The 23119-nt window shown below is 37.5% G+C and overlaps 2 protein-coding genes across 6 annotated transcripts in view; both read left to right on the forward strand.

The window, feature by feature from the left end:
- Positions 1-23119, forward strand: part of LOC144637456 (hemicentin-1-like) — a 211294-nt gene that overhangs the window by 81781 nt on the left and 106394 nt on the right. The gene's annotated exons all lie outside the window — the stretch shown is intronic.
- On the forward strand, positions 7664-22352 carry LOC144637910 (pyroglutamylated RF-amide peptide receptor-like). Of its 2 annotated transcripts, none has more exons than XM_078496999.1 (5): positions 7664-7839; positions 13726-13875; positions 14795-15062; positions 17696-17947; positions 20170-22352. In XM_078496999.1, the coding sequence occupies exons 2-5, from the start codon at positions 13763-13765 to the stop codon at positions 20524-20526; spliced, it is 990 nt and encodes a 329-aa protein (XP_078353125.1). In that variant the 5' UTR covers positions 7664-7839; positions 13726-13762; the 3' UTR covers positions 20527-22352. The 2 variants fall into 2 exon arrangements, with proteins under 2 accessions (XP_078353125.1, XP_078353124.1); XM_078496998.1 differs by lacking the exon at positions 7664-7839 and adding an exon at positions 9757-9844.

Here is a 23119-nt window from a genome sequence, read left to right on the forward strand (position 1 = left end):
AAAATAGTTGATAAAAAGGGCATAAAATAAATTTCTCTCGGCTTTTCTCTCCTAAAACTATACGCCGATTTGATAGACACGCTTTTCGCTGAGGGCAGCATATTAACCTTTTTTTAGATTGTTATGTCTTACTTGGGTGCTGTGTTCATTATGGAACTCTTGTAATCTAAGGGCAGTTTACTGACCTCGTGTTATAATTTGGGTGTTGAGTCCTTAGAAGAACTATTGTTGTCCGAGGGCAGCATATTGAACTCGTGGCACATTTTTTTGTCACCCACCGATTGTGAGTTCCTTATGGAACAGTTTGCATCTGAGGACAGCATATTGACCTCGTGCTAGATTATAATGTCTTTCTAGGGTGGTGGTTCCTTGCGGATTTCTTGTTATCTGAGTTCAATATATTGACCTCATACTAGGTTGTTGTGGCTTACTTGCGTGGTGAGTTCCTTTTGGAACTTATGTTATTCTGAGGGAAGCATACATGGCCAGAAATTCTGGTCAACGCAACGGCGCACGCGCGGGTTTAATGGACAATATGGCCGCCAAACACTCAAAGGAAATGTATGAGAGAAATAAAAAAAAATAAACAGAGCAAGTTCTGGCTTACCGGGAACAAGAGCCCTCTTGTCGAGTTCTTGAAAGTTCCCTCGGCTTTTCTGATTAGTTGTTTTTCATCAACAAATGTTACTAGCCCTGCTTTTCATCGATGTTTATTTTCGAAGCTTGGCTGATACAACGCTCTACATTACAGAGGCTTGAAATCCAATATTTGCATCCCAAGCAGATTTTGATCCGCCATAGCAGATAACATAATCCGGATATCCCAAGTGCCGCGATCGTTTGAGGACAAGCACCGTATGATGTACTATTTGGACAAGTTTCACCTTAGATGCTGATTTCTTCGCCCCGCTTTTTGCTTTTAAAAATTCCGTAAATCGTCGAAATGAAAACCAGACGGCAGTCCATGTTGAAATCCAAAAATCCGCTGTCTTTGAACTGCGATATTTTAGCCGTCTTTGCTCCAATTTTGCTGCAAAAGCCATCGTTTGAAAGCTTTTTTGCTCCAGTGTGTTTGACATGCAATATTTTTGGGCAGTAGTTTCCCTACTACTCGAAATATTACTCTATGTAGGCCTCATTCTTGTGTTTTATCGTCGATGTATATGAGCCCAAAGTCAGGCCTTTGTATCAGCGGCTATTACCAACTTTCGTGACCGCTAAATGTACGATGCATCAAAATTCGCCGACTCTAATGTCCGCGATTTCTGGCCATATTGACCTCGTGCTAGATTATTATGTCTTACTTGTGTGGTGATTTTCAACTCATGTTTTATGAGAGCAGAATATTGACCTCGTGCCTTTTCATGTATATCTTGGGTGCGGAGTTCCTTATGGAACTTCAGTAACTGAAGGCAGCACATTGACTTTGAGCTAGATTGTTATATCTTGGGTGGTAAGTTCCTTATGGAACTCTTGTTATCTGAGTGCAACATATTGACCTCGTGCTATGTTCTTACAGTATGTCTTATTAGCGTGAAGAGTTCCTTATGGAACTCATGTTATTCTGATGGCAGCACATTGATTTTGAGCCAGATTATTATATCTTGGGTGGTGAGTTCATTGAAAAACTCATGTTGTCGAGTTTAGCATATAGACCTCGTGCTATATTGATCTGTCTTTCTTGGGCGGTGAGTTCCTTATGGAAATCTAATGTTATCTGAGTGCAACCATATTGACCTCGTGCTAAGTTATTATATCTTACTTGCGTGGTGAGTTCCTTATGGAACTTCTAACTGAAGGCAGCTAGCACATTGACTTTGAGCTAGATTATTATATCTTGGGTGGTAAGTTCCTTATGGAACTCTTGTTATCTGAGTGCAACATATTTACCTCGTGCTAAGTTCTTATGTCTTATTAGCGTGAAGAGTTCCTTATGGAACTCATGTTATTCTGAGGGCAGCAGATTGACCACGTGCTGTTATTATGCCTTACTTTCGTGGTGAGTTCCTTACGGATCTCATGTTATCTTGAGGGCAGCATATTGACCTCGTGCTAGATTATAATGCCTTTCTTGGGTGGAGAGTTCCATATGGAACTCTAGTCATCTAAGTGCAACATATTGACCTCAAGCTAAGTTATTATGTCTTACTTGCGTGGTGAATTCCTAATGGAACTCATGTTATTCTGCGGGCAGCACATTGACCACGTGCTCTATTATAATGTCTTACTTGTGTGGTGATTTTCAACCTATGTTTTACGAGGGCAGAATATATAGAACTCGTGCTTTATTATTATTTATATCTTGGGTGCTGATATCCTTATGGAAATCTTAACTGAGGGCAGCACATTGACCTTGATCAGCTAGACTATTATATCTTGGGTCGTGAGTTCATTGTGAACCTCATGTTAAAAATTGAACTGCAACCAGGATGAGACATATTAAAAGTGTAAAATAGCGTTATTCTCTGGTTTAAAAAGTTAAGAAAAAATATGAGCTTTCGGCTATTTTACTATAGCCTTTGACGTCAAAGGCTATAGTAAAATAGCCGAAAGCTCATATTTTTTCTTAACTTGTTAAACCAGAGAACGCTATTTTACACTTTTAATATGAAACTCATGTTGTTGAGATCAGCATATTGACCCTGTGCTAGATTTTTCTGTCTTTCTTTGGTGGTGAGTTCTTTTTGGGACTCTCTTTATCTGAGTGCAATTTATTGACCGCGTGCTAAGTTATTATGTCTTTCTTGCGTAATGAGTTCCTTATGGAACTGACCACCTGAGTATCACCCAATCCCTCAGCACATTGACCTTGAGCTAGATTATTATATCTTGTGTGGTGAGTTCATTGTAAAACTCATGTGGTCGAGGGCAGCATACTGACCTTGTGCTAGATCTTCTGTCTTTCTTGGGTGGTAAGTTCCTTATGGAACTCTTGTTATCTGAGTGCAACATATCGACCTCGTGCTAAGTTATTCTGTCTTACTTGCGTGGTGAGTTCCTTATAGAACTTATGTTATTCTGAGGGTAGCATATTGACTCCGTGCTAGATTATTATGTCTTACTTGTGTGGTGATTTTCAACTCATGTTTTATGAGGGCAGATTATTGACCTCGTGCTTAATTATTATGCAAATCTTGGGTGCTGAAATCCTTATGGAAATCTTAACTGAGGGCAGCACATTGACCTTGAGCTAGATTATTGCTGACCCTAGAGAGGCCCGAAACCCTAATCTTAACAGTGACCAGCGGATTCCGTACCAAGCGCGTGCGCGACGTTTATTATATAGCAGCTCAGAACCGGAATTTGAAAATTTATTCTTCCACTTAGAACGATCAGAATGCGTAAAATGTGTCAATCACAACAACGCGTACCGTGCCCCAACCGGAAGTTGGTAGTTTATCACGTGAAATCGGACTTTTCATCAATCGCCTCTATCACAATGAAGCTGGCCAAGAGAAAATATGCTGGCACAAAGCCTTGCCTCAAAGTTTACGAAAGCAACGCATTTAAACAAAGGATATTGTGTCAAATTTTGGTTGAAATTAAGCAAACTTTTCTTCCTTCCATGCTGTTTTGCTCATGTAACACATGGAACACAATGGGAGATCATTCGCTGGTGTTCGCTGGTGTTTGCTGGGCCATTTACTAGGTTGATATGTGACACGCGTCCTGCATACTGCTAGGATCAGCAATGTCGAAATCATCAAATGTGTAGTAAATAATAAAGATGGTAAATTTCAAGCTAGGTGATAAATAGTGAAGAAATTATTCAACATGACACGAGCGTGGGACAAAGAAAAATTCTGAGTCCCCGACAGGAATCGAACTCATGGCCTCCCAGATACCGGTTGGGCGCTCTAACCAACTACACACATATCAACCTAGTAAATGGCCCAGCTCACAGCGAGTCTCTCGTAGGTCAGTTGGGGAGAGCGCCCAACCGGTATATGGGAGGCCATGGGTTCGATTCCCGTCGGGGACTCAGATTTTTTCTTTGTCCCACGCTCGTGTCATGTTGAATAATTTCTTCATTATTTATCACCGAGCTTGAAATTTACCATCTTTATTATTTACTACACATTTGATGATTTCGACATTGCTGATCCTAGCAGTATGCAGGACGCGTGTCACATATCAACCTAGTAAAATAATGACCCAGCTCACAGCGAGTCTCTCGTAGCTCAGTTGGTTAGAGCGCCCAACCGGTATCTGGGAGGCCATGGGTTCGATTCCCGTCGGGGATTCAGATTTTTTTCTTTGCCCCACGCTCGTGTCATGTTGAATAATTTCTTCACAAAGAGCAGTGATTTCGGGGATTTTAATACATAGTACATCATTTTCATCAAATTTTTAAAGCGTATAGCGTAGGGTAAAATATGTTTGTGTTGGCATAACTGCGCTTATACACGGAAAATCTCGCTGATTTTTCTGTCTTTCTTGGGTGGTGAGTTCCTTATGGAACTTTTGTTATATTGAGGGCAGCATATATTGACCCCGTGCTAGATTAAAATATCTTACATTCATTCATTCCAATTAATAACCAACATCACGCCAGTTTAGTGGAAACTGAAATAAAAAAACACAGAAAAAGCTAGTTGTTGTATTTCAAAAATGCAATTTATATCTCACTACATGGCTAAAGTAGTAATTTCCGATATCACAAAACGAGTAAACAGCGGTGCCATATAAGAACCATTTTTTTCTTTTTTTTTTTTTTTTTTTTAAAAAAATTTTTTTTTTTTTAAACCAAAAAATATTTTTTAGTACGGGGGGTTAGGGACCCAAGCCCAGTAGCTCAGGGTGACTCTAAATAAGTTCAAGGGTAACTTGGAGTTGTTAACTTTGTGCAAACGGCAAGCGTAAATGCCAAGAAACTGATGGTAGACACTCAAACGACAATATCATAGTAATAGTGCCTTATTTATTTTGCACAACAATACATTAACGTGTTTTACTTTAGCTAGCTTCATTGTCGTATAGCCTGCGTAATTCATTTTGCGTGCTTTTTGCAAATATCACTGTTTTCCATGTCAACTTTCAGGAGTGGTTTTTGTTTCTTTTTTCTACCATTTTCCTCTTCGTCGGGCGATTCGTCCGTTACTTCTATTGGCTCAAAAACTCTGTTCAATAAAAACTTCCGTTTATTCACAGCTGATTCCGCGGCTTCCTCAAAATCCATGTCATCGTCGTCCATGTAGCGACGTAGAGTTGCCATGACCTCTTTGTGTATATGATCAGATTTGAAATGACGAATCCACTTTAGATAATGCAAATGCAAGCCTCGTAACTTTTTTCTATATGAAGGTAATAGAAAATTAGAGGCCTTGGCCTCGGCCACGTTTTTAGACGACCCCTCTTCCTGGTATCGTTTTACTTGTTCATCATAATTTGAACTCAGATCATCTATAACTTCTAGACGCAGCTTTTTTCCAATGTCTTTCGTCATTTTCTTCGTCACTTTCAATGCTGGATTCATCATCATCACCATCACCCTCTTCCACATCTTCATCATCCTATTCTTGTTCGTCTTCGTTGTGGTCATATTCTTCTTCCTCTGTCTCCACATCATCAAAAACGTCTGGCGAATCTTTACCCATTGAATTCTGATTAGTGTTTTCCTCAAAAGCATCTCAAGCAACCTTTCTTCACGTGGCGATTTCTGTTGTAACTTCGGCTAAATGATTTGTGACAAAATTAACAAAAATACCCATACGCTAAGCACACTCGTCAATCGTTGGTTTGTTGCGATCTCACTTATAGATGTGAGTGACTCATTTTGAGCAAAGTTATGTTTACCGAGTTACTCATGCTCACTTGTAAGGGAAATTAACCATAAAGTGGATATAAAATCTACCGAAAATTGACATATCGCATCACTTGCATCTCAGTGATGGAAAGAGTAAAGGCAGAAAGCGTATCTTCAACGGCATCCTCACCCAATATTCCCAACTTGGGAAAAGGTGACGACAACAGAGAACACGTGATTGAAGGCATACCAAGCGAAAACCCTGTACTTATTGAAGAAACGATTCAGACTGATACAACTACTAGAAGAAATACCAAGTTAAAAGCTAGAAAGGCTCAATCAACGCTCAAAAGAAAGAAAGAAAAGACCACAAAGAAGAAAAGCTTAGCCAGTCTTGCCAGCCTGCCCCCCCGCAACCATATTCTCAAGAATTCCATTGGCTACATTGATAGAGATGGCTCTCGAAAGATCAAGATGAGGCAAGTTACCTCAAGATACTTGTATTTATTGGTTAAAAGCCAATCGATTCTACTTTTTAGACCTTGTAATAATGTTTTTTTTTTTGCTAATGATGTAATGTGTAAACAAGCAACCATCCTATATGTTAAATAAATGCTGTGAAATTTTACTTGTTTGCTCTCAGCTTTTTTATTCATCCTTTCTCTTTTTTGGCATATTTCATTATTTTTCCAGTTCTTTAAAGCAACAATGATACAATTTGTTTTTATTTTACTTTCTTTAGGCGTTCTAGCTTGATTTGTGCAATTTCCGCTATTTTTCTCCGAAAAAAGGAAGAGAGGCCCTGGGAACGAGGTTGGTGAAATCCAAGATGGCGGCTCTAGTGACGTTCTTATAACGTTTCGTGTTTTGAATTGAAAACCTGGTTTCCTTGTTTACCACCGGCTTTTTTAATCGTAGACAACCTTGCATTTCTGTATGGCGTTTCGCTTTACATTCCCAGCCTTTTTTTAAATAATATTTTATATGACGTGAGATCGGACACTATTTATAAAATTATTTTATACTAGTTGAGAGCTCTTATGCAAACCTGTTACACCTGTTCGCATCCGTATTTTTTTTTCTATCCTTACATATCCCCCACATTTTCCTATGACGCGTTTCCTTTTTAGATTTTCAAGCTCGTTTTTTTTTTTACTATTATTTTCTATTCGTTGAGATCGGCTGCCATTTTGAATATTAAGTGCACCCTACGGTAACCGTCCTTACTACTTATATTTCCTAGGAAACCACTAACAAAGCTACTTGTTTATCCCCTCTTTGTAGTATTACCGAATTTCTTGTCTTCTGTAATATTCGGTTCAACGACAGAATTGTTGTGTATTAAGGTCCGAGCACATTAGGCGACAAGTCGCAGCGACAGTTCTCTGCAACAAGTCGCTCCATGTTTTAATTAGTGCTTCTAAACAAGTCGCTGTGACAAGGCGCTTGTTCGGGGCACACGCAGCGAATTTGGAATAGTGGAAATGTGAACTAGTTTTCCAATTTGATATTGCGAAATACATGAAGCTCTCTCATTGGTTAATTTATATTTCGTGTGCACACGCTGCGACGACGCTGCTTTCGCTCAATTTGTCGCTGCGAGCAGCCGCACGAATTCAAATTGGTTTGAATTTGTGCGCCTGATCGCAGGAACAAAATTCTGTCGCAGCGACAAAGAGTGTGTCCCGACCTTTCACGACATAATCGGCATGACGTACACGTCGCATTGGAACTTAGTAATAACGCATTGTTGGCTTATGATCCAAGCTTCATGTAAATCGGTTAAAGCTGTCTACGTATTATATTGGTCGGGCGGTATTTAGATTAATGTGTCGTGTTATTGATGTATGCATTGAATCTCGATCTAAGAGCACTGTAGTTGACTAAAATTTATGCCATACAGTATATTGCCCAGTTTCCGGTTGCTAGCAGTGCACAGTCAAATCAGACAAAAACACTTAACTCGACTTTAATTTAGGTAGTAACACCGATTGAAGTATTCAAAAAAGAAACCGATCACCCAAGCTGCATATTGGTGTTTTTTGGCTGGCCTCTTTCTTATAAGTGATTCAAAAATGGGCAAAATTTCTGAGGTTAGTAAGACGTTCACTTCATATTCAGACTACATTTGATGGTCTGATTGCCCGTTTTGCGGGAAATTTTAAAGCTCATTTCTCCATGAAAGCCTTTCTTCTTTCAATAGACATCGAAAGTCCTAATAAAAACGTAAAGTGAAATTGTGGCAGTTTCTTGATGTTTTGTTATCATAATGGTGCAATTATCGAATGACGTAATATCTGCAAAAAAAAAAGTATTCAAACACAATAAACAAATGTATCCAAACTGCAGCACAATAGTTAACCGAGAATAATTTCCGCAACACCAAAACATACCAAAAACTGTCGAATGGGCTAAAAGTCTGTTTAAGCCAAAACAGTATTATATGTTAATGCTCTGTAGCATTATTTCAGTTGCTCTGTATAGTAATCATGTGTTAAAAAAGTTGGAATTTTGCGCCTTAATGTCCGTTGGAAATGTGCACTGATTTTTGAGCCATTGACACTAACGGCGAAGTAGGTTTCTAAAATGGAATGATTCGTGCAGCTTGTTTTCTGTTAAACCTTCTACACCTGTGTGCTTTACACTGATAAAGGAATGCATAATTTAAAACAGGGAAGTTAAAGTAAGTTCCTGATATTGGAGTATTTTAAACCGATAAACTCGGCAATACTGATTTGTTATTTTTATTCGGTGCCATTGTTAAAAATAGACACAGTTTTTCGTTTCGAAATAAAAGGTTTATGCTGCGTCCGCGGGTAAATAGGCACTAAGTTGATTGTCAACTGGAAGTTAAAAAGGTAAAAAAAACCGCCCTAGCGAAATTAAAAAGGTGACGTTCTGAGTGTTGCCCCCCGGACAAAAATGCCCGGCACTCCGAGACGACAGTTTCAATTCGCTACATCGGTTTATTTAAACAGATTTACTCTCCAAAGTTTTAACAATTTACTCTATCGTGTGTCGCACAGCCTATCCTTGCTCACATTACAGACAATTGTCTGAGTTTGGCTCACAGCCACTTGTATACACTTATTCATTACCTGGTGTGAGATTTTAAATGAGATGAAAAGGAGCCGCTCACATTTAAAAATATACAATATTGCAGGACCTACTATAGAACCTAAGTTTAGTAGCATTACAACTTGATTATCATCACTGAAGAATGTTTCTTTTAGAATATCTTGGAGCTTTCTAGGTAGCAGAACAAAAAAAGAGAAAATTTACGTAATAATACAAAAATACCTTATTATTCTGTTTGATACAACCAATAAGCTGACTTGTAGGCTGATAGTTGCCGGGGAAATTTTGTGTAATAGACAAAAACAAATATTAGGTTCGAGGGCTTATACATATTACATGTTAATATTTTAGAGCGCAAAATTTCTAAGGGTAACAATTTGGCCACAGGCCCGAGACATTAAAATTACCTTGCCATTAATTTTTACCACAGAAGCTTCGGGAGACTTTTTAAAACCTTAAATACATGGATTTTTTACAGAAACCTCTAACACTGCGCCGATTTGAGTATTTTATATTTTGCACTGAAATCATTAGTTGAGGTAAAGTTTAATTTGTGTGTATACAAACAATATCTTGCATTTTAAATGTCGAATTGCAAATACAGACAAAAAAAAAAACTCAGCTTTTCTCTACAACATTGAACCACGTGTTTTTTTTTTTTTCAATCCTAGTCATATTTTAAAATTTTTCCAGTATTTTTTTTTTCATTTTTTTTTTCTACCTGAAATCGATGGAAGAAAGTAAATAGCTGTAATCTTCAACTAAACAATGACGATTGTTTTCTTGTCGGGTACTACGTCAGAAAGTACTCCCAAGGGAATTATATCAGTCACCAGATATCAGCCTATATCAGCCTGTCCAAGATTTGCAACGTCATCAATTTTGCCAGCCAATTACGTTAGAGAAAAAAACGTGTTGAACTATATACAAGTACGTATTGTTAACAAGGTGGGAGCAATTTAGAGCAGAAACAAGACCCTGGACAAGCATTAGGACTCCGAACCTACAATAGTGAATACAGTAAGTGGGTGAATTGCTGTCATTACCTTGTTTCAGTTTTAATCTACTTTTGCGTTCTGCATTGCTCAGGGCTTGAGCAAAATTAATTAATTGATTAGCGCATTCGAAAGGCTAAGATACCTTTCATAATAATATCCGCCGTGATATTTTACCAGTGCTATATGTTATACGGAGTCGTTGGCGGTTCTAGCTGTCTGTTTATCGTGGGTAGATAGTCGAGGTAATATCAAAACAACACTGAGCTCGGCAGCCAGTAGCGCCTTTACAAGTTGATGTCCTCGCTCACATAAAAAAATATTTTAACCTTCGTAAGATATTTGAAAATACCTTTGCATGTGCCATGCATGTAAGAAGGGTCGATTTTGTTTGCTACCTCATTCGGCCGCGCACTCGAAAATACTGGAGTATTTTTAAGTTGTTTATTAGAATCGAAAATTCTTCGGTGCTTGCATATGCCTCCCGACCGACTGAAAAGTAATGTTTGTTGTCTTATCACTCTGCAGTGAAACGAAAACAAAATAATAAGTGCAAATAAGGAAACCAGTCTTATAGGTCAGGACCTCTCGTTTATTGATCAGACATAAACGGCCCAAGCATAGCTTAATAGATGCAACTAATGTGCTAAAACATGGGAAGACATAACACAAAATGTACGAAAGTTAAGTTTCGTGATTGGATTGGTCAGCGATCAAAAACGAAGATGCCGTCGGATGACAACTTCTAACTGACAAACTCTTTAAATATTCGATTTGTACCATGATTACGTAACTGACACACTAACGATTCCACGTGCCAATACATAGCTATCTTACAATAACAACGTGTAAAATGAAATTTTAAATTTTGCCATGAAGTTTCTGGCATTGTCGATGCTGCTTGATCGCAAATAATGTATCATATGAAATATTCTCTGTTGTAAGTGTTGCGTATGAACTGAACGAGATCTTTCCCTCTAGCCAGGCATATACTTAAGCGTATTTTAATTTTAGTCCTACGTTTTATACATGAGCCTCTGGCTCGGACATTGAGGGAGACCTCGTCCCACGTATGGACAATAAAATTGTATTGTATTGTATTGTATTGTATTGTGCCCAGATTGGCGATTGTCGGCTCGCGATCTGCCATAGGCCTCTTGATTTTACCTCGCAATAGGAAATTTAGGAAAGGGTAGTATCTCTTGGTCGTATTAATACTTTTATCTTGGAAGAAACTTGAGGCGTTATACACTATACAAAACTTTAACTTATGGGGCATGAATCTCGATCTAAGAGCGTGATATCGAAATCCAGCCGTGCAAGAGATGTCCACTTTCCGACCGATTAACGTATTCCACCAAAACACTTAAACTTCCTTTTTTTATTCCTTTTCATCGGACCGGATATTAGTCATTGCAGATATGATTGAAGTACTAACAATAGAATGCTTACATTCCGGCTGTATATTGGTAGTTTTGGCGGGCTCATTGCTTTTGAAAAATTCGAAATCGAACAAGTCTTCTTCAGGCTATTACATGTTGCTCTGACGTGTTAAAATACTATTGTCGGCTATTGAACCCAGTTATAAGAAATTTTTAAAGAAGGTTTCCAGTGGTCTTTGCACCAGTACGTCTAATCGTGTTTAGACATTTTTTTTTTTTTTTTCAGAAATAAAACGATATTGAATTTCAGAATTCGTTCACACGTTTGCCACGAAATTTACAAAATTTACAAAATATAGCATCTCAAGGTTTGGCTACTAAGCCATGCCATGTTTGTCATCCAGGCCAATGAACATGGTGGCATTTGCTGAATAAAACATTATCTCATTTAAAAGAAATCACTCCAAGTACTGGATATTTAAAACATTGGTAATTTTGCAAATTAACTACCAAGGTTTTTGGACCGAAAATATTTTCAAGAGATGGTGTTCAAGGCATTACAATTGATGATGGTTTTAGAGATCGCACGCGGCCATATACTCAGTCAGATCGACTGGCAAAACATTATTTAGGTCTCTTCTCACCAGAGCTAGTAATTTGGAGAAGATTCACACAATTGCTTATAAGTCACCAACGATTAAACAAAGGTACCAGATATCTATATTTTTCGTAGTGTTTGTTTTGTTGCGTTTTTTTTTTTTTTTTTTGCTAAAACATGAGTGTAAGGCCCCGTCCACACTGACCCGGGTAAATTTGAAAACGTTTGTTAGTCACAAATTTAAAAACGACCGCGTATAAATGTTTTCGTAGTGTTTGTTTTGTTCCGTTTTTTTTTTTTTTTGCCGTTTACATTAACCCGGGTAAATTTGAAAACGATACGCTTCATTAGTAAGTAAAAGTAAAAGTAAAGTCTTTATTTAACGAGGGTAGCAATAAAATAACATAAAAAATACTAACAAACCAGTGGCCCTCTAAAATTATTTACAATAAAATATAAAAATACACTATTTCACGCTCCAAGTCCAAACGCTCATTGTTGATCGTTTTTGAAAAGCTCCGTTTTCGGTGACCGAAAACGCCGTTTCAGTGTGGACGGTTGGCCTAACCGGAGAAAAAAAGATGCGTTTTCAAATTTACCCGGGTCAGTGTGGACGGGGCCAAAATGACGACATCAATCGATGAATTAAACTGGATTACACGTATGCAAGCGAGCACTTGTGTTTGTTGTTTTCGTGTTTTAAATTGTTATTTAGTAGTTCTTGATATTCAGCTCTGAAAATTATACTAAAACAATTATTCGCCTCAGGCTCAGTGATTATTGTTGAGCAATCCCATCGACTTCGTCTCAAAGAATAATCAACAATAATCACTGAGCCTGAGGCAAATAATTGTTAAATAGCCGGAAATAATTATTATTGGTCAATTGTACTTTTGAACATGGATTTGAATTGGCTTAATTTGGACCTCCCTTGGCTGGAGGTCTATCTTAGACCAACACCACACCAGTTTAAAGGAATCTCCACTAGCTGTCAGTTGAAGAACATTATTTTGTCGAAATACGTCACTTTCGTCGTTTCGTCCACGAAATGAGTGTCCCAGAAGCCAATACAACATGTACAACAAAAAATAAAAATATGGCGGACTTGTCCGAACGAAGATACAAAAACAGGCAAAATTTGACGGATTCTCAGCATGTGTGAGATTAAAATAGAAATATTTTCTTTGCTTTAATACAGAGAGTTAATACAGTTAATAAACACAAATGGATCTAAGTTCCCTGACTGAGCAGACATTTTTTGTACCATCGGATCGATATTACGAAGGTCACGTGACTTGTTTGGGGATAGTGGATTATTTCCCGTAGGAATAACAACTGGATGTCGGCTAAGTCACACAAGAATCATTCTTTCACAGGTATTTGATAGCACAAAGAAGAAAGCTATTAAAGGAAAAGAAATGGAGATAGAAAATATTATTTTTAGTGACATTTTAAGGTGTCAATTTCACACCTTTATGACCGGTAACCGAAAGTTTTGAACTCAAACTTGGATTCTGCTGTTTAAATTACTGCAGAGCAATAAATTTGAGCTTCTTCACTTTTTGCATGACAGCATTTCAGTATTCTTATGTTAAGCCCTGTTCGAACACAAGGTATATTTCACATCAGTTATCGGGCGGGATTCACTAGTGATTGTCGAATAACGAGTGAGGATCACTTGCAGTGCAACCTTGTCTACACGGAAGCCACAGACGCGAGAGACGACGGGACCAAGCATCATTTTGCTTCTCACTGTGATATGGTGACTCTAAATCTGACCCCTGACCGACTCCAAGTTTTCGTATTTTTAATAGTAATAAATTCCTGATGTTTTTCTTACCGTGTATAAAGAAGTGTATAAATAAAAATAAATAAATAAATTATTCCTTATAATTTATCATCCTTTATAACTGTCATTTTTTCCAGGTCACAAAACTTTGTAATAGTATTGAGACGTACAGTCATGCCCGCATCAGCTGATGTTGCCATAGCAGTGATACACGCCATATTATTCATTGCTAACATTGTTGGAAACTCTCTTGTGTGTGCGATTATAAAGAAAAATCGAGATATGAGGTATGCCTAGAAGACTGAATGTATCATACAAAATTATAGGGGAGAGGGTTGGGGCGGTGGGGGGGGCGCCCCCCCCCCCCTTTTTGTCGGGGTTTTCCCCCCCGCTTTTTGGGGTTTTTTTTTTTTTTTTTTCTTTCCGGGGTTTTTTTCCCGGTTCCCCTTTCCCCCCCCCCCAAAAAAACCTTTTTCGGGAGGCGCGGGGGCACAAAAAAAAAAAAAAAAATTTTTTTTTTTTTCATAGTAGTATTTCTAGGCGCTATGTTTTCCAGTAAAGCTGAATTAATCAATTGAAACCGTCATTAACGTAAAACTCCTAGTTTTAGTTGAGAGGGCTAAAGTCATGCTTGAAAAGTCTGCGTTTTTGGAAATCAGTGCTTTATAGTAATTGATTTCGGTGTGAAAACCTCTTTGTGATAATTAAAGAGTAACTTATAGCGAAGAAGGCTGTTGATCTCTGATGTCATACTCTGTCATATTCTGGTGCAAATTTGACATAAGCACAATGACTGCTTTAAGGATTTTGTTGATGAATTTAGATTGTGTTTTTGATGTAATATATCAAGCACGAGAGTGAGTGTTTCTTAACAATTTCCATGCACAAAAAAAGACTTTCATGACTTTCACTCCGGAGCGAGTTCATTCCATCCTCATGCATTTCTGTGTAAATGTTTGCATGATACCGAGACGAAAGTCAAGTCATTCCGGAATGGTTTCATATCCGTTTTTCATTCCGGAATTAAATTTTCGTCCTGGAATGGTATTTCATTCTGGTTTCGTTCCGGAGTTTTGTTTCGGAATGAAAGTCATTTTGAAATCATGTAAACAGGCCCTTAATTGGCAAACGATATCTTTCAAATGCTTCCTTTTCATGGCAATACGAACGTCAACCATTTTATAATTTTCTTATCATATTTCACAGAATTCCGATCAACTACTTACTTGTGAACCTGGCTATAGCAGATATCCTGTATGCAGCGTTTATTGCACCGGAAGTTATTTTGAGAATCACTATCACCCACCCAGGCGGGATTGCTGGTTCAGTTTTATGCAAATTAGTGACGGCTGGAATCTTTGCATGGATTGGAGGAATTTCTTCCGTGGTAACCCTGGTTGTTATCGCCTTTGAACGATACTATGCAGTGATACATCCTTATGATAACAGGAAACTTACCAAAAGTAAACTAAAGGTGTGTTAAAAACAAACGCTCATGAATACTTAAAAGAAAAAAGCGAGAAATGCTATGGAAAAAACGAGCCGCACGCGGGTGCTTTCACAACATTTTGAGTTCCCTAATCTTCACTAAGGTGCAGGATTGCGGTTTATAAAATATCATGATAGAATATCATTAGTTTGATAAGTGATATTTTGATATCTCAGTGATATTTTGGTGATAACTGCATGATAATATCAAAAAATATTTTTCCGTTTTAAATATCAAAAATATCATTATCATATCGTATTTACATGATAGCAGATACTTTTTTTATCAAATTTTTCAATTATCATTATCAAGGTATCACTATCAAGTTAGAATCATATCATATAATCACTATCATTTTCAAATCTCACTCAAGCAATAACAGACACAATGATATTATGATATATCGTGATAATATCAAAACTGTCCACACAACTACATAATCACATTGCCATTTACTCCTTTTAGACACGGCAAGATTAACTTTCGTAACACCCGATTTTGCTTTTTTTTTTAACTCACTCTTTGGCATTTTAATGCTGTCATCACAAACCAGAAAATTTTAGTTTTCGCGCATTTTTCGCAACCAAATACGTATTAGTAAGAGGGGTAAGATTAGAGGGATGGGTATAATTACGTTAAAATTAGGTTAGTTAGAGGCAATTTTATCAGGTTAGCGTTTAGTAAGAGTTAGGGTTATAGTAGGTAAAAGGAGAGAAAAAGGGAAGAAGAGAGAAGCAATACAGAAATAATACAACACTAAAAATTCACAAAAAAACAAAAAAACACCAGGAAAAAAACAACACACTCACATGGAAAACCACACCCGAAAAACGGCACGGCGCGAGAGAAGAAAAGGGAGCGCAAAATTCTTCTGGAATTATTGAAAAAGAAAAATTGTATAAATTTGGTGTTATATGAATTGTGCCTTGGATAAATTTGGCTTTCTTGTTTAAATATTGTTACAGCATGGAGAAAGAGGGGAAGTAAATAATAAAGTCGATTCTTTTATAAAAAAATCTATATGCCTCCTCATATATAAGTTTGATCGTCCTGTAGTGTTATAAATGGGATAAGAAAATTTATTTATTTATTTGGTCCTTCAACAGGTTATAGGGAAAAAAAATTGGCTCGGGTTTGAGGAATTATAATAAATGGTATTAAGGGAGAGAGGGCGACGGAAAAAGATCGGATATTTGAGAGAAAAGCTTGTGATAAGTGTATTGCAAAATTTGATTAGGTGAAGAAGGCGAGTGCGCCCGTGGCCCAAGAGGTGGTATATAAGGAATAGTTAAGAGTGGCTTCGAGATATTAAGAGAGAATGGGGTTTCATAGAATAGTAATGTCGTTAGTCGGAGAGTTTTATGAAATTTTTGCGGTGGAGGGGGATTAAGTATAGGTAAGGGAGGGGTTGAATGCTACGTGAAGTTGCTCTACTCTCGGTTGTGTTTCCGAGGAGTTTCGAGGACGTCAGCAGGTACGTTTCTATGAATTTAAGTTAATTTCAGTTTCACTTTTGTTTATCGTATTTGATTTTTCGGCATGTGAATTTGTGCTTAGTCCGCCAATCAGGGGTTTTCTTCTTCAACAAAAAAAATTATTTAGTTCGTAGACCTTCTTTGTTCGTTTTTCTGATGCGAGTAAATTGCGAGATCCGCGGGCGGTGAAAGTCTAAATATGAAATTTATTTTAATTATATTAAATTCGGAAATTTATACCTCTCCTCAAGTTAGCTAAATAGTTATTGTTTTAGTCCGTTGATTACGCAATACTGCACCTCTCTCCTAATCTTTAACGAGTGTTTCTATTTAACATCTGAGCCACGATCCCGAGTTTATTATGAACGAAAAGTCAACGATGCGCGGCCGAGTTTAGTTGACTATCACTCATAGATAACAAGGGTGAGTTGTCTAATGGTGGATGTTTATTTTACAATAACTGAGCGAAGTCTCACGCGCTGATTGGCTAATTTTTATTGTCAATGAGAGTACAGACGCATGAAACTCGTTTGGCAAACTTTTCAACAGTGATTTAGCGCTGCATTCTTGATGAGGCGAGAATTATACCACAAGACTAGTAGTTTTCAATGAGGAAATCATTTAAAATTTATCGGTTAAAACTTAAGAAACCATTGCATCCTGAATTTGTTGGATCTACAACACTTTGACAGCGTTGTGACGCAATTTATCATCAATAACAGGACAGACGCATAAAACACTGATGTCAGTTTGTTAAATTTATATTTATTGATTTAATGTACTTTAAAGAAAAAAAAAAACAAAACACGAATAAAGGTCCCTTCAGAGAGCAACTCGAGTGCAAACATTTTCTACCGAGAATAGAAAACAAAAAGAAAACCAAAGCCGATTAGCGGATTTCCAATAGAACACGACTAAAACGCTAACAGAAAAAAAGTAAGGAAAATCACCCGTTTATTCCGGTTAACAAAATACAAATTCTTTTTGGACGAGCCTTCGTTGGATTGCTTTGGAGTACGGATAGAATTTAGGATTAATTGTACTGCTTTCGACAAATCAGAAACCATTTGTTTCGTTGAGTGTACTTCAGGTGTTGCAAAATGTGATTATCAAGATTTTTTTTTTTAACTTTTACTATTTTAGGTGATCATTCCCGGTTCTTGGATCTTCTCATTGCTAATCAACATGCCACTGTTCCTAGTCGTGAACGTTAAGGGCAACAGCTGTGTGAATATCTGGATATCCGGGGAGGACTGGATGCCTAAGGCTTATGATTTGATGTGGTCAGGCATGATACTTGTTTGTGTGTTGATGATGGTTGTGTTGTACTCCAGAATCGTCTACACACTGTGGTTTAAACAACAACACGACAATCAACCCGCCTTCCAAAATAGAGTAAGTCTTTTAAAAGCAGTTCTTAAGGTAATTCCCTAGAAATAGAACTGCTCATAGATTTCCAACCAAACTTTTCCAGTTGGTTGTTTACCTTTAGGGAAGTTAAATTTTGAAATAAAAAGGGGGGGGGGGGGGGGGGGTCACCGTATTCGTTTAGGAGCAGGAAGACCTTGTATTTACCATATAATTCCTTATATTTCCTTTGCGAGTACTGCTGAAAGTGCACGTTTTCGGTGATAATGTATTATTCTGCCGTAGAAATTGATCTGTATTCATTTTTATAGAAATAATTTCGAACTAAGAGAAAAAAATGATAGGTCACCGAACTCGTTTACGAGAAAACGATGATTTCTCTCTCTCGCGAGCCAAGCCGCATCGAAAAAAAGCCGCCATTTTGTTTATGTGCGCGCGCTAATTACGCGTAAAATTCTGCGCAGTAAGGATGCGCAATGCAATACTAGGGAATCACCTTAACGTATATCGATTTTTTGGCTTCGGTTGTTGGTACACGTAATAGATGCACCTTAGACTACGTTTACACTAGACAGAGCTTTTCCGGATTCGTGACGACTGATCCGGGATGTTTTAACTACCGGGTTCTTTTTGGCGTTTACACACAGGCAAGTGAATCCAAAACAAAAACGTCCCGATTTGGTTGTGTGTCTGGAAATTTTGAATCCGGTATCCAAAGTGAATACTTTGTATTCTATTACTTTTGAATCCGCGTTGTTTTGTCGTGTAAACAGGTCTTGCAATGAATCCGGAAATTTGCCCGCCTGTGATACTGACTTTTCTCCATCTTTTTGTAGATATAAAACTGCGAAATCTTTTCTAATAACAGGGTACTTACTTTAAACACTTTGCTACTCCAATCAGTGCAATCCTTTTGCAACTGTTCGAACGCACCACTCCTAACAGTAGCTCCACTTCATTATCTGTCGAACAAACTCTTTCTGTGGCATCTTGATCCATTTTTGGCCTTTTTTGGCGGCATTTTGTTAATGTTGAGCCGGCAAGCAACAAACTGCTTGGTGATCGTTCCAGAATTAAATTTCCCGAATTATTGAAGTGTGTAAACGGTTAGGAATCCGAATACTGCTCTAGTGTAAACGCTTTCGAATCCGAATACTCTGAATTCGAATTATCCGGTTCAGTACTTATATGAATCCGGGAAATTATCCTCTAGTGTTAACGTAGTCTTATTCAATGGTCTAACATATAATACGCGCGGATATTTTGCGAGTTGCGTAGTATAATTTGAGAAAAATGTAAGGGGATATATTATTCCACTTTTTTTTCCAAGAAGTTTACGTTCGTGTTCCGTAAATTTGTCCGTCCGTATTTTTGCCCTGTTCTTCAGTATAATAACGTGGCATATTTTGCGCGTTCTTTTGCCCTAATATGGTCAAATGGCGCAATAGTGGTATAATAAAACTACATACTGGACATCTAATTTGGAAATAATTGGATGGATTATTTTTTTAGCCGTATAACTACTCAGTCCATCCATCACAAACAACTAATTTATGTCGGAAAGGAAGAAAACCTACAGTAATAGTTAGCATAACACTATTATCATGTGCAACTCACTAAAAGCACAACTTCACAATTACGACTTGGCAAAACAGTGAAATTGTATTCACATGGGTTTTCAAAGCTTGCTACAAGTTAAAACTATTCTCCTTTCCACTATTTGGTTCGTTTTTCGAATTTCCGCAAAAAAACGGCAAAAAAAAAAATGCAACTAGCTCCTGGCGACAGATATCTTCGAAAGTTCGCTTCGTTACGCTGCACTTACGTTCCGCTAAGTTTTTAAATATAGGAGGGTCTAAAAGGTGTTTTTTTGCCTTTTAAGTTAGCAAGCCTCACTTAAGACAACGTAGGGAATCTCCAATTTTCGCTACTGAAGAGATCAAGTGAAATAGAAAAATTTGTTATTTCCGCCTGATTAATTTCGCCATTGTCAACAAACAATGCGACAAGTTTACAGAGAAGACGCAATTCTTTGTGCTGATTAGCTAATCTCTATTCCGTATTTTTTCCCTTTGATTTCATTAGCTGTGACAAACTGTCCGATTTTTTCTTTAATTTGACATCTCGTATATTTTAACCAAAGTCCTAATTGAAACAAACCAAATACTCTAAATTGGTGTGTTTTTAAAAATTTAAGGGATAATTGTTGCGCTCATCGGAAAAAAAAATTTGCGTCTCTTTATACACAGGGTGTCCTAAGAGTGCGGAAGCGAGTCACCTTGATGGTTATTACTGTCACTGCCCTGTTTGGAATCTGTTGGGTTTCTGACGTAATTGCTCACGGGATTGACTACTACACATCACTCCGTGTTAGTGAATCCACATACTCAGTTATCCACACAATGGTCCTACTCAATTCCGCTGTCAACCCATTTGTATACGCTCTGATGAACAAAACCTTCCGAGAGAAGATGCAGGGAATGATCAGCTGTAGCTGTACTGGTTCGACGGGATCCATGGGTCCCGATGATAGCGAGCCTCACATGGTTGCGTTTAACAATAAAATGTACAGATGCTCCATAGCAGGAACATCATCTAGCGAGTGATCATGATGGGCTTAGTTGATCCAAGGAATCCAAACCAGTTTCTACTTTTTTGTGCTTTACTATATTTCCAAGGGAAATGTTAACTGATCCCTCGTTATATTAAAAGAATACGGTGGTTGTTCGGTGTGATCGTCCAATGTGGGTAGTTTTGAAAACAACAGTTGTTGGTGGCTGGCGTCTCAAAAACCAAAGCGGAAGCCATCTTCAGAGTCAAGTGAAAATTTGTAGGTCAGTCGATGATTTCATAAGTCTGGTTCGTCCGCACTGATTGGTCAGGTTATACCGCGATGTTGTTGGCTACATGACGCGTATGATGAAGCTTGTCAACAGGGATTGGTCTGTCAAGAAAGTTTCGATTTATGCTGTTAGTGAATTTTCACTTCGAGACTCGTATTTCGGTGTTGTTTATGTCGTGAAAAGTGGTATGTAAAACATCAGTAAGCAAATTTTCTTTTTAGACCTACACTCACCCAGACGATCACACTAGATAAAGAACTGGTACTCTTAATTTCACACCATTTAATAAAGCAATAGTTCCTACTTTATTTGGAAATGGGTAGAATTTTCACTTTCACGCCATTGCTTATAAGATTGCACGACAGATCCTTAGACAAAGCCGACTAAGATACTGTTGTTATCATCATCATCCTTATCATTATTAATTTAATTTAATTTTTAGTTTTGTATTCATGAAAACTGTCTCGTAAGAATGTCGTCTACAATCATTGACAAAATTCGTCGTAACATCCACCACCGTCCCCCCGTTTCAGTGTGTTGGATAGAGCAATGTGCCCAAACTCCCTGTGCAGTGCGTTCCAGTATGTGAACAATAGCAGGCAGCAATTGAAAGCTTTTTTTTCATGTCACGCAACATCGTAAAGGGGGAGAGGGGGAATTAGCTTTTTCATGTTTCAAGTGAAAAAAAAAAAAACAGCAACTGCGCCAAGGTTTTGTCAACGATTGAAGATAGCTTAACTCTGATTGTAAGTTTTAATGTAACTGTCTCACATGTTATTACGTAATCACTAAGGAGTGCCAAAACTTTTCTTAGCGACTCTTTTTAACAACAGCAGCAACAACAACAACAACAACACTAATACTTACATCACTTGTGTTAAGACTTGGAATCTTTTTTTAAAATAATGATCCCAAAGTAAAGATTAGCAAAGTACTTTAAACCGAGAGAAAATGACCTCATTAGGTTGATTTTTTTATTGTTCAACTTTTTATTCTGTATTTTGCAATGTTTTTATTTGTTACATAATTTCATTTGTTTTAAGTTTGCAGGACTAATGTGAAATATTGTATATTGTAATCGTATAAAGTAATTTATGTTCTGTTAGTAATTGTGAGTAGTATTTTGGTGAGTGTTTGTGTAGCAATCAAAAAAGGAAGTAAAAAAAACGGCAGTTTATTCCAAAGGACAAGACAAAATATAGTAGGAACTCGCAAAACACATTTAAAGATTTTTTGTGGTGAGTTGCTACATACCCAATTCTACGGAATTCAATACAATAAAGTTAATGAAATGAAATATAAAGTATTAAGTAATTAGTTGATTACATTAAACAACTTGAGTTATTTACAAGTATGCAGTGTTTCAATGACGATAATTATTTTTAGCAGACGTCAGCTGTTTTAGAAAAATAGTGATACTTATCCATGTGCAACTTAAAAGAACATACAAAGTTAATAACACGAGACACCTGCAGAGAACCACTCATGGCATGTAATTCTTTAACTGACAAGCTGATATATCTATGACATTGAACCCGCAGGGTCTGGGCAGTATAGCTCTGCCGTATGAGTGGCTTGACTTCGTCCGTTGTTGGTAATGATTGAAGTAGTGTTTTAAAATTTTTTTTTTTTTTTTTTTTTTTCGGTGGAACAATTACACAATTGAAAATAAAAGACCAAATAAAAGAACATGGAAGTTCCATTGGTATCTTACGAGTGAGCGTGGTGAACGAGTGAGATATTGGTTTTTGCCACGAGAACATAAATTCATATCTTTGAGCCAACGTGTAATATTCGTTTTATTAAATAGACAAAAACAACATAAGTGTCGAAAGCACAAACCTTTATAAAGTAAACTCTTGCACCTTGGCAGTTGGAATTTCAAGGAACGTCTCAAATTCTCTCCTTTGGAATACTTTACAAGAAACTCCTTGATTTTTTTTTTAAATTAATGTGAAGTTTTCCTCTTCATGTTTGTAGTTTCTTGCTCCTTAATGTAAGTCGGCTTCAGTAAACTTAACTTTACTATCAATCGCCATTTTTCAACCGGCGTTTTGCAAAGTTTGGCAGCCGTTCAGCCGTGCAATCGCGCGAAATGACGTCATCGATATCCTCACTAATGATACATGGAAAATACGCCACTACAGTCCCGGATGTAAAATCGTATGAATTTCATCAGTGGTTAATTTTCCAGTAGAACACTCGCGTCTAAATAATAAAAGCTAGAATAGTGACTGGCATGAAAGGTTCCGTTGTAGACTGGTAGCGATACAAACTAGAATGGTGACCTAGACGGACACCGAGTATAAAGAATTCGGTTCCAAACGTACTCACACTTAAGCACAAACTGAATTCA

The sequence above is a fragment of the Oculina patagonica genome, chromosome 14, assembly GCF_052425735.1.
Source record: "Oculina patagonica isolate OP01 chromosome 14, crgOcupat, whole genome shotgun sequence".
Classification (NCBI taxonomy): Eukaryota; Metazoa; Cnidaria; class Anthozoa; order Scleractinia; family Oculinidae; genus Oculina; species Oculina patagonica.

Coding starts and splice junctions, on each gene's coding strand:
- LOC144637910 (XM_078496999.1), top strand. CDS start 13,763: ATGCCCGCATCAGCTGATGTTGCCATAGCAGTGATACACGCCATATTA. Junction 15,063..17,695: donor TTACCAAAAGTAAACTAAAG/GTGTGTTAAAAA, acceptor TTACTATTTTAG/GTGATCATTCCCGGTTCTTG. Junction 17,948..20,169: donor AACCCGCCTTCCAAAATAGA/GTAAGTCTTTTA, acceptor CTTTATACACAG/GGTGTCCTAAGAGTGCGGAA.